Raw genomic sequence first — 12,165 nt, 5'->3', positions numbered from 1 at the left:
TTGTTCTGTTTTACCTATCTCTCTATCTTGAAGTTTAGTCTTTTTAAATGCCTAAAAGGATCTTTTGTTAAATGCATATGGAGGGACATAAAGTAGTAATGCATTAAATATGGGAAACTGTAGAAAAATGTCTTACTGCCTTAAAAAGTTATTTAGATATCCTTTTAAAAATTTGAATTTCGATATTCACCTTTCCATAGACCTGCGTTCTAATTATGTCAATCTACATCCTATTCCTATATTTTTCGGACTTTTCTAAAACATTGCTTTTTTAAATAAACAACATAAAACAAGATACTGGAGAGAATGTGCAATGGCACAATTTATTCCTAAATTGAGAGCCCCCTTCCTCCTATTATGATGTATAATGCATCGTCTCTTAGTTTGGAGTCCATTTCTCTGGGATTTTCTCGCATTCTGACTGACACCTTAAGATTAATCTGGGAATGAATCATTGTCGACGTAGGGAAATGTTCTTTAGAAGCTAACATTATCCTGGGAAATCATCATGATTATAGGAAGATAGCATTTTCGTGTCCATAGCGTCAAGCACATTATAATCCTTACCTTTTCATGTCTTTTACTTAAGAAGGGATGGAAATATTTGCTCAGACTTATGATTAAAGCTATTACAATGTTCAAATCTATCTTAACTTTTGTTATATTTTTTTCAATTTTTTTGCAGTGTTGTAGATGATGAAGATAATACAAAGACGTCTGCAAGTAAACGTTCATGTGGTTCTCTTGTTCTCATGAAACTCACACGCTGGCACCTAGACTTTTCGTCACTTGCTCATCTATCTCTCGCTCACAGATGCCCTTCCAGAAGGTCTTATCCACGAGCTCCCTAATGCAGACAAGCTTCAAGATCCATCGCTGGTGGAAGGGACCAGCACCATCGCTGACGATCTTGAAGAACTCCAGCACCAACTTGACACACTCAATTCATCGTGACCTACTCCATGACATCATTTCCTAGTTATATCAATCTAATCCCCCCTGTCAGGATTACTACATTTTGGTGTCGGTTTTACTCCATTTTGGTATGTAAGGAAGTTGACACAATAAATTCTACGGATACGCATGTTCATAATCAGTCTAGTTTCTTTGCTCTGTGTCGGTATCTCTCCATTCCGAGTTCATGTGTGTATTATTCCCTTTGCTGAATTAGTTTTTCTATTCCATATTTGGTGATCACTGTTATTTTCCATGATAGCCGTTACGCTTACAATGTTTTCTTTTCTAGACAAATGCTGTCGTCATTTTTTTTAACGAGTAACGTACTTAGCTTTAGAAATCCCTTTGGTTGCTTTGAGAGCTGATCGCTTTGAGCTGCTCGCTTGCATCATGTTCTTTTGGGTAAAATGCGGAAGGTCGAAGAAGTTGGGTAAAAGTTTCATTGTGAAAATACTTTTCTTAAAACAGTAATCCTGCAATCTATTTCGGTGGGAGAATTCAGGGGTAGTAAATAATATGCAAATTTGGATGAACATTTGCAAATGGGAGAGATTGGAAGGGTATATATGCTGAAGGGAAAAAAAGAAAAAGAAAATACTAGTTAGAAACACTTCCCGGTTTCAAATATGGCTAAATAGCACCTAAATACTTTATAGTTATACTCATTTTGCATTTTATATGCCCTTGTCTTTTGCGGCATTTATATGCCATAATTTGTTTAAAATTGACGCATTCGTATATTTTATCATGCAAACGTGAACTTTTCGTCCGGTTATTCTCGTATCAATTAGCATGTGAGTGTCGTATTGAAATATTCATGTGAAAATTTTCACGTTTTTATAACAGAGAGCACAGGCGGTGAGTAACGCACGTAGAAGAAGGTAAAACTTGCTAGCGTTATTAATGATGCTTTGATTATGTGCTTCTTTCAACGTAACGTATAAAATTGTCATTAATCATCTAATGACACCTATCTTCAGACATCTTGAATTTACCACTGGGGGTATAAAAGTGCAGATTGATTGAAACTATAACGTACTTAACTGCTACTTAATCCTTCAAATATACTTTCGGGTTGTTTCGAGACGTCCATATAATATTAATGCGTCAGGGACCCAAATAAGGGACCTAAGGCATGAGACATATAAGATGTTATCATCCGGTTGCATGATATACTGTTTATAAAACAGTGTATCATATCTTAGGGATCAAATAGAAGATATAAGACATGAGACATGTGAGATGTCACCCGGTTACATGATACACAGTGTATCATGCAACCGTACACTGACATAGCAACACCCTCCATATAAACCTTGCATCGAGGGAAGCGAAGTTTTCTTTGGGGGAGAAAAACCCCGCAACCAAGATCGCAATCATGGACCGAGGAAAGAAGAAGAAGGAGGAGGAGGAGGAGGAGGAGACGCCGAAACGAGACGGAGGAGACCCCTTCGAATTCTGCGACGTCTGCAGGCTCAACCACGACCAACGACCAAGGCCGCCGCCACCGCTACTTCCCCTCTCACGTGCGCTCCCTCTCCTCTCTCCTCTCCCGCTCCCAGCAAAAGATCGCCGACCTTAGATCCTCCCTCCGAAACCCTAGCGCCCCGAGCCCTAGGGACCGGTTCTGGTGCGTTTTCTGCTCCGTAGACGTACGGGAGCCCGGCGACTCCGTCCCCTGGTACGGATTTGAGGTTTCTAGGGTTTAATTTGGGATTTTGAGTAGTCTAGGGTTTCTATTGGTTCGTTTTTGCGTTTGTAGTTGTAATGCGATCAATCATCTCGCGAGCTCGGAGCATCTGAGGAATTTAAAAGGTTTCTTGAGGAAGCATGGGGGTGGCGTGGATCGAATCGATTCGTTTAGGGTTTCTGATGAAGAGCTCGCCGAGGTGTTTTTTTTTTTTTTTTGACTAAGCAGTGTTTTCTTAACTATTTATTTATTTATAGGTGTTTTTTTTTTTTTTTTGACTAAGCAGTGTTTTCTTAACTATTTATTTATTTATTTATTTATTTATTTTAAGTATGATCATGTCAGGAACAGAAGATAACTGCTATAATCAATTTCACTAATTTAGTAATACGCCCTAAATCCTGGTAATAATGAAGTGGATTGCTCTTAGTAGTTAATTATAATAGATCTGGAGCAGTATATGATATTATACATATTTTTTTAATTAATGTAGCTTACCATAATTATTGGAAACAATTTAAATATGCAAAACAATTTGCAGTTTGAAATTGGTGATTAATTATAAGTATGATGGTTGCAGTGGGAGAAGGCTTGTAAGTCACTGAAGAGTGCGGCATCTACCTCGGGCCAAGGAACTATTGGACCCTTCTCTGTGCCGTTAAAAGATATCCAACATGAACATACCTCTAACAATATGAATAGTTTTGATAAACATTCTATCACATCTTCCAATTCAAATGCTTATCATCCTGTTATGCCTTTACAAACTCTTACTAATGAGAGTCATAGACTGTATCCTCAAGATCTTAGTGGAGCCACGGGAGCTGGCTCAGTTCCCTACGAGACAGCTGCTTTTTCAGTGGACTTGCAGGGAAATACTGGGTCTGCAAGATGTGCATGGAATGCCGAATACCACGCAGTTTAACAGGTGTCAAGTGTTACTTAATTTTCACTGATGTGATTTATATGGTCATATGTTCGCATATTCACGCCTAACATTTCACATATACAATTGAAAATATTAGGTAAACAACCTATGCAGCTTGTCAACAATGTCAAAATCTTAGGTGGATACTCTCTAATTAATAGAACGGTAAGCTTTTTAACGTTTAGTAACAATTATTTCCGCACGTAACATTTACTGCATTACTAGATTTTGGAATCTATACTTGAATGTTGTTGGACTCTGTAAGTTCTCATAAAATTTACTGTTGTACTAAATGCTCTTCCTCCATGCTTCTGATTGTCAGACTAATGGAACAGTAAGCTTTCTTTTTTTTAATTAATTTGGGTTGGTTGGTGGGTGGAGGGGAGATGGCTGAATTGATTGCATTTTAGGAGCCAGTACTTTGCTTTAGGATGCACACTCCTCCATGTCCAAGTTAATGTACAAAATCAGTTTTTAGTTTTTTTTTGGGTGCTGTTTTTAAGTTATTGCCCCTGAAGTTCTTAGGAAAAGATCATGCACACTAACTAGATTATAGTTAGCACTAAGGGCTTGTTTGGATTGAGGGGAATAAGGGTGAAGGGAAGTTAGGGGAACCATTCACCTTGTTTGGGAACATTTAGGAGGTGAAGTTATTCACCCTAGTTCCCCTTGGTTCACCCCCTAATAGTATAAAATTTGTTACCCCCCAAATTGGGGTGTAACCAAGGGGAAGGGAACTCCCTTCCCTTCCCTTCCATTCTCTCACCTAGTTTCCCTTAACTTCCCTTAACCCCATTGAAATCCAAACACACCCTAACAGATGTTTATTCCAACTTGTTGACTCATCCATTTTGGTGTCAATAAACATGATACATTCTAATAATTGTGCTTATTTACTTTTACTTGAATAAACAAAACCATCTACTTGGTGACATGTCACATCTCTGACAGGCCATGTCAGTCGGGGCATATTACTTGACACATGAGCCTGTGCTCTCCCTATGTACATAAAATGTCGAGTCACTAATACAGGTATATCATAAGGTACACCTTTGAAACAATATGGTTTTACTTAAAAAGTTTGTGGCCCTAGTCAGCTGAGCACGATCACAACATAATCCAGTGTTTTGTGGCATGGTTTAATAGTTTATAATGTTCTTATATTTTCATATCTAATTTTTGTTCTGAAAGCTAAATGCAGCCAGTTAGTGTGAACTTTTTCAACTATTATGCTTTTGAAGTATAAAAGTTGCTGTCAATGTATCCTCAAAGACAGGCTGTTAGAATTGTTTAATGCTACCTGCATCTATCATGGTGTAGTCTGGCTCTAGCACTGTACTATGTTAGTATGTGTCAACTCATGAATTTTTCCTATTATTGAAGTGATAACTTTTTCATGAATATTCAGCCACTACTTTATTGATGATATAACCAATTTTCTTTCATATATGTATTGTATATTTGTTAATTTTCATGTATGTATTCTAATATTGTTATCTTTTCCAGGAGGATCAAACTGCTCCAGGAGGAAGCTGCAATGGGGGTATCCAAAATCTTAGATTCTCAATATAACTTCCAATATTGTTAAATATTCCTGTGAGAAAAAGATTGAGATTATTTTTTATTAACATTGTTCTGACATATAACTGTATCATTTCCTCATCTCAGCCTTGCAGAAAGTAACTCAAATTTCTTGTGCTGCTAAAGGCTCTCAACAAAATGTTCATTCAGGGGCGCTGCCTCCCTGGTTGGATGCAAATGAAGAAAAGGACATTGGTCAACTAAATACAGGTCAATACCTGAATAATCTAACTCAGACAGGGAAGTTAAAGAAGTTGAACCCTAAACGTGTTGGAGCAGCATGGGCAGAGAGGAGAAGAATTGAGCTTGAGATGGAGAAGAGAGGAGAGAGACTTTTAAACACTTTTGATGCTAATTGGCTGCCAAATTTTGGTAGAGTTTGGCAAGCTGGCACTCGAAAGGAATCTAAAAGAGAATTTGAGACGGAGAAGCGAAAATCCATTGTGGATGATAATCAACCTGAGTTACCATTCAAAGCACAACCATATATTAGCAAACGAGCAGTAAGTATTTTTTGATTGCATATTATGGAGTATATTTCTCTTCCAGTTTGCTTGTGATGAGCTTGTGGTTTGGTTTGAAATCTCTCTAATGTGTAGCTGGATCTGAAGTGTGAAACCTATAGAGAAAAGGTCCTGTCAACAACATATCATTTATCCCACATTTTTTGGGTCGTCTACATGAATCCTAAGCTTCCATTCATTTCTATTATGGTCAGCTCCTCTGTTAAATTAACTATAATCATGTCCTTAATTGTTTTTAACCAAGTTCTTTTAGCTACCTGTAGTTCCCTTTGCTCATTAACTATAATCTTATCAATTCTTCTAATCGTTGCATTTATTGGCCTCCCTTGTACATGGCCAAACCATCTCAACAAATTCTCTCTCATTTTATCCTCCAGAAGAGCAACCTCTGGTCTCCTACGAATGCACTCATTAACTATAATCTTTCCTATCTTTCTTCTCTTCCATTTTCCTTTTTAAGGGAAAATATTAGCAAACCAAAACTGAAAATTGGACCCTGTTTGAGACTCCAATTGCAGCTATAAAACCCTTCTTTTGTGTCTGTATGAATGTGCTTACTCTGAAAATTGAATGTAACTTATCTCCTAACCCTCCACCGTCATACAAACTACAGAAGTCATTTCTACTCCTGAAGAAAACAGGTCAACAAGTCTAAATAAAAAGAAAGGTCAGTTCTTGTTGGCGACACATCAGAAGGAATTGGAACTCCATTGTGAACCAATGACCTTGACATGTCCAGTGTTTGGGAAAGCATTGTGCACTTTTGGGAACTAGAGCTAGTGCCCAGGTGCTTGGTTGCACGCTTGAGCAGCACGTAATAGTCTCTTTATTCTTTAAGGCAATTGTTTCTGCCATAAATGGAGGTTATCCATATATTATGTCTTTTATTGTAATTTTACTTGGGGCAACATGGGTCACACACACTCCATCCAAATTTGTATTTTCTATTCAGTATATTCAATGAAATATTGAAGTAGGAGGATTCTCTATACGGATATGCACATGAGACAGATTCAGTTGGGCATCTGAATAAGAATTTCTGGTCTGGGGTTTACATATGCACTTATGTTGTTAAAATTGAATGGAAGAGGGTTGATTATTGATTTTTTTTGAATAGTGATTTGTCATATTAGTCATTTAATCACATATCAATTTTATTTTATTTTGCCATTCAATGAAACAAAAATTTCTCTAGTGGCAAAGAGAAAGGTTGAGGGGAGGCACCTATAGGAGAAGGATCTTTTTGAAGATTCAAATCTGATCCTCACTGTTTTATCTGAGAGGACTTTCTATTGAGCTATAATCTGATCCATTTTGACCCAACCTGTTCTTTTCACCCATTACTATGCTTAAGCGGACAACATAACACTTTTTGGCCCAGTGGTTCCCACTTAAGCGGCCTATGGTCAATTGGATGCTTCCAAGACTCGCGCAGGCGACCTGAGTAGTGCTTAGGCTTGAGCGGCCGCCTAGGGAAGCACCCAGACTGCTTTATAAAACAATGGAAATACCAGATACACAATTCAAGAGAAGTCAATGCCGTGCAGGCTTATTTTAGTATTAGATAACTTTGAGGGCTTCTTTTGTAGAAACTTGTTTTCCGTCTTGAATTCAACTTCTTAACTTCACTATTTTATCGTTAGTTCTTCAAGCTTGCACTGCAGAAGGTCTTTTAGCGTCCGTATCATCTTCATTGCTGTCATTGGTTTGCACTCTAATATTTTGTGAACAATTCTCTTTGTGCAGCGAACAGGTTCTCCTAACAGACAGAATGCTGACAGTGGCTGTGTTGATGATATTGCCAATAATGTATAGCATTTGGAAGCAAATTATCCCATTGCATGTAAGTATTGAATTGCCTTAATATCCAATTTCAGTTAGTGTTGAATAATATTGGAAAGCATGTTCTGTATGGACATAGTGGGCTTGACTATACAGATGTTTCAAACATGCTTTGTAGTGTTGGACAACATTGATAGGCTTAACTATACAAAGGGTTAGAAATGATAATCCCCTAAGAAGAAATACATGTTAAGCATGGATAATTTAGTGTGATGTACAACCCACTAAAGGTTACCAATTTATTGCCAATTAAACATTCAGGGCTGTATTAGGTTTGAAGTACATCTATATGATCATAAAATTTAATATATATTTTCCATCAAATTATCCTCCTTTGATTTATTAGGTGTAGCCATGTAGTAACCTGGATGCTGCTTGTAAGCTTTATATGATTTGCCTGTATATGATTTGCCCCTATAAAATAACTATCAAACCATGAGACAGTGTCTTTTTCTTTTTCTTTTCTTGTTTCTTTTCTTTGTTTATCCTTTCCTCCTCTCCCAGGCTAAAGATTCCTCATCTTGGGTTGACTTCATCAAGTTCTAACTGCTGGTTTCCCAATATTTTAGTTGGAGATTGATGTTCTTGCCACATTTTTCACCCTTCATAGATAGGAAATATCCTTGTGTAGTTGCTTCTAGCTATTGCTTTCGTTGCAGAATGGACGTGTCTGTTTTACTCTGATGCTCAAACAATTATTAATCTGTTTATTAACTGAATTTGAATGTGGATTCATCTACTGCACTATCTAATATGGGAATTTGGTAAGTTGAGTAACTTGTTCCCCTTAGTTATGTTGCTAGTCTCTATGTGAGTTCAATCATATGGTGGACTTCATGAAACTCATTCTCCAACAGAAACCAGATAGAAAAGTACATAGTTGTTGATAAGTTGTTACAACTATGTTTCTGTATGCTGCTATCGTAAGTGATTTCTCTATAAGAAGTGAAACAAATATGAATTGTGTGATCAAAGTTAATATCACTAGAAAAATTAGACAAAAGAGTCCCGGTTATCTCTCATCTCCTATTCTGTATCATGCTTTAGCAGTCGTCACTCGGCCACGGACATATAGCCGTCACTTTTGGACATTAAATTAATGTACTGTTCTCTTGATATGCATTTTTAATCAAATTCAAGTGTTAGTCTTTTTAATCCTTTTATCAGTTACGCAGTTTCTTTAAATTCTTGTGAGGTTATATAGCAGAGTCGGAGTATATTCATCACACGAACAAAAATGATTAGATTCCACCTCATCCTTCTGATTTGTTCCTATTTATTGTCAATAAAATTGTGCCGCTTTTGGCAGGTACAGCTCTAGTAGGCCCTGATTCACACTGCTTTGCACCCATGTTCTCCATTCATGAGACCAATGTTTTAAATTTCAGATGTCAGGGACATGTCGGATGGAAAAATTCCATATTGAAACGTGGATATTTGGGATATATTGGAGATACTTAATAAATATCGGGGTGTCATATTGGATAACATGTGGATGTATATCGTAGATGTTCATGCTTGATGCACTATAGGATGGAGCTATGGAGAAAAGGTGATATCTTTTGCAAACAATTTGGTCTCAATTGAGCCCTAATTCTTCTTTCTGGTTATTGACATAAGTATATATTTTTTAGGTTTAGAACTCAGTTAAACTGTAAATCTAAACCAGTCACTTAAAATAGATAAAGGTCCAAATCAACATTGTAACACTTCAATCCATGATATATGGGGAAAATCATGATATATCGCCCCCAAAATTAGCCAAACGTGGTAAAGCATATTGGGAGCATATTCTGTTGTGCAAGCCTTATAAAAGGATATATTGGCCGATATTATCGGCCACATCGGGGATATGTAAAACAATGCATGACACTGGTATAAGGTCAGATCATCCCTGATGGACCTTCATTTTAACTGCTCTTTGATTTGAGAAGATGTCCATGACAGCTTGAAAACTGGTAAAAGGATATATCGGCCGCTTCTTTCTGGCCAGCTTACAGTATATGCTTCAGCTAGCCCCTTTCACACTCTAAGCAAGCTTAATTTGCAGTGGCATGATTCTCATCTTTTATTATTAACATTCTCTCTAGACGTTTAGTAGGCTGGGTCTTCTGAGTTTTAAACTGATGTTACACCGGTCTAATACCAGCTGTGTATACCATATACTATCATTACCGCAGCAAAAATGTTTTTGGCGCTAATTGGTGTTATGGGTAGATATAAGTTCGGTAACTTAGGAGGTCTCATCTGGAATCAACGTCGTCGTCTTCGGTCAAACAAATTGCACGCTAACAAGAGCAAAACATTCTGTTGACATTAGAAGCACTGGAATATGCAATGAATTAATAATCCACAGGAGGGTAGCCCTTGTGCACCAGTCTCTGAACTCGGGAAATATGCATGCAGATAGAAGAGATAGCAACAAGTTACCTAGAATTTTCCTTTTCAAAATTTGTCTACTTCCGGTATTCAGATAGGGAACTGTAAAAGCAAATATGGGTAGCCTAGTACTGATATTTTACAGTGTTCTTGAAGAGGCTCTGAGTTAATAATGAACTAATTATACTTTATTTACTTCCTATGCATAAATCAGAAGGAGGTGAGAGAGTTTTGTTTAACAGCCTTATATATCTGCATATCAAATTAGAACCAATATACAAAGTAATTGTAGCTGGGGTTTTAATGTATAATTAATAATTATTTAATCATAATATCCCTCATCTGATAAAACCCTGATAAATTTGGTATGATTAAAACAGGCTCGAAGATAAGAATGAATTAGTTATATTTCATTTACTTCCTAAGGAGGAAATCAAGACAAGGTGAGAGTTCTGCTTAAGAACTTCTGTATCCAGATAGCAATCTAGAACCAGTTCACAGGGTATTGTAACTGGGACCGAAAGGTACGGATGATGAAATCTTTAATGAAGACGTGTCCCGTTTGAACAAATCCTGCGCAGTTCCTACTGATGAAAATGGATTCTTCTTTCTTTTATGAAGCTTTTATGAATTGAGATATCTTGATGGAGATCAAATCAAATGCTTCTGACAGTTGACACTTGGCTTTGACTGTCCCTCTAATGAGAATCTAAATTAGCTGAACTTTAGCTGCATCAAAATAGGAGTCACTTTGTGGTTTCCTTATAACACCCTTGGTGTATCTTGGGTTTGGTTGTTCGTTTTAAAAGTGCTGGGTCTTGTTTTAATTACCAGTTCCAGTTTAGTCGTAATTTTACTTTATGCTTTGGTGTGTATGTGTATGCATAGAAGAGTCCATGCCTTGTTTCTTTCATGCCAATCTGATTCGATTATATTCTGGTATGTTGCTCAACATGTTGAAGCATCATAATCCTCTTTTCTTCTGCAGGTCGAAAAATGAGTTCTGAAGATAAAGGGGGACCGTATCAGTTAGTTTAATAAAGCATCACAAATTTTTGTGGAGTGCACTATTCTGCATGCTTCTATATTTGGACACTGCGTGTCACAATTTCTTGCAAACGACCTTGTTCAAAACTTTGATTAGCTTGTCACAATTTTGCAGAAACAAGGTGATTCTGACATCAAAGCCTTTTCTTTTGTTGATATTTCGTGCAATGTGTAAATGATTCTAAGCGTGCAAAAATGAAGTTAAGTATGTAAGCAGGGCTGGGTGATAGTTTCCACTCTTTTTGGTATTTTTACCATTGTATAGAGAAAAATGATGGTTTCGACGCAGGGGTTGGTTTTGTTTTCGACGACTGTTGCCAAAATATGGTAAAAGGAATTCTTCAGCGAAGTTCATGAATTTTATTATAGTAAATATGGATTCGAGAAGCATGGGTACGGTTTGTTATGAACACTCCCCTGTTGCGGGATCCTTCTTCATTGTATTCTCTCTTATATTAATACCCCTATGTTTCTAGACCTAGTTGTATACATAAGAGCAGCAAGTTGGCTGTAGATGTTGCAACTTGTCGCGAAATTGGAGAGAAAGTGAGAGATTTTCATAGCTTCTTCAAGCTATTGCGATTCCTCTGTGACGTTGTAACTCCTCGCAAAATTGGAACAAAGGCGACAAATTTTTCATAGTTTCTTCAAGCTATTGCAATTCCTCCAACATTCTCTTTGCGAAATGAGTGGTGTTAGGGGCACACCTCCAACCACACCCTCCACCACACCTCCTCTCCCTCTATAGTGCATTGGACCCCACATCAAATTTTAAAAAAAAATTGATGTGGGGCCCAATGCACTATAGAGGGAGAGGAGATGTGGTTGAGATTGTGGTTGGGGGTGTGCCCCTAACATTTCTATTGCGAAATGGCTTGAGCGTTAGTTCATTAATAATTTAGAGAAAAGGCCAGTTAACTTGAGAAAGAGAATGGTAAGTGGGAAAAAAAAAATTATGTCAGATCCTGGTCACGTAATAGGCTTTTAATTAGCTTGGTGTGCAGTGAAACGAATGGCACAACAGAGGAAGTAGCGAGGCCTACAGAAAACCAAACTTTTGGAGGAAGCTGGAAACTTGCACTTGTTCAATTACAAATATTAAAAACTGGTGACGGCGGTCGTGTTGGTTGAGCGTTTGTAATTGTTTTCCTAATTAGATGGGTAGACTAAATTTTCAGGATTATTATTGTTTATATATAAGAGAGTGATGCTGGCAC

At 37.3% G+C, this 12,165-nt stretch overlaps 2 protein-coding genes across 2 annotated transcripts in view; both read left to right on the top strand.

Moving 5' to 3' along the window:
* Positions 1 to 1,131, top strand: part of LOC109825150 (ubiquitin-like modifier-activating enzyme 5) — a 21,086-nt gene extending 19,955 nt beyond the window's left edge. The window contains exons 13-14 of the mRNA XM_020391891.1: positions 686 to 723; positions 815 to 1,131. Coding sequence (XP_020247480.1) covers positions 686 to 723; positions 815 to 954 — 178 coding nt within the window. The 3' untranslated portion in view covers positions 955 to 1,131. The remainder of the gene's footprint in view (positions 1 to 685; positions 724 to 814) is intronic.
* Positions 2,284 to 11,335, top strand: LOC109825321 (TITAN-like protein). Its single transcript, XM_020392158.1, is given in 10 exon segments — positions 2,284 to 2,446; positions 2,448 to 2,638; positions 2,720 to 2,846; positions 3,228 to 3,501; positions 3,504 to 3,575; positions 3,673 to 3,740; positions 5,082 to 5,118; positions 5,244 to 5,659; positions 7,427 to 7,523; positions 10,890 to 11,335. Coding segments are annotated over 9 exon segments (1,365 nt in total). The 5' UTR covers positions 2,284 to 2,335; the 3' UTR covers positions 7,496 to 7,523; positions 10,890 to 11,335.

The sequence above is a fragment of the Asparagus officinalis genome, chromosome 10 (assembly GCF_001876935.1).
Source record: "Asparagus officinalis chromosome 10, Aspof.V1, whole genome shotgun sequence".
NCBI classification, from domain to species: Eukaryota; Viridiplantae; Streptophyta; class Magnoliopsida; order Asparagales; family Asparagaceae; genus Asparagus; species Asparagus officinalis.
The sequence above is the reverse complement of the archived record's forward strand: the minus strand, read 5'-3'. Positions and strand labels throughout refer to the sequence as shown.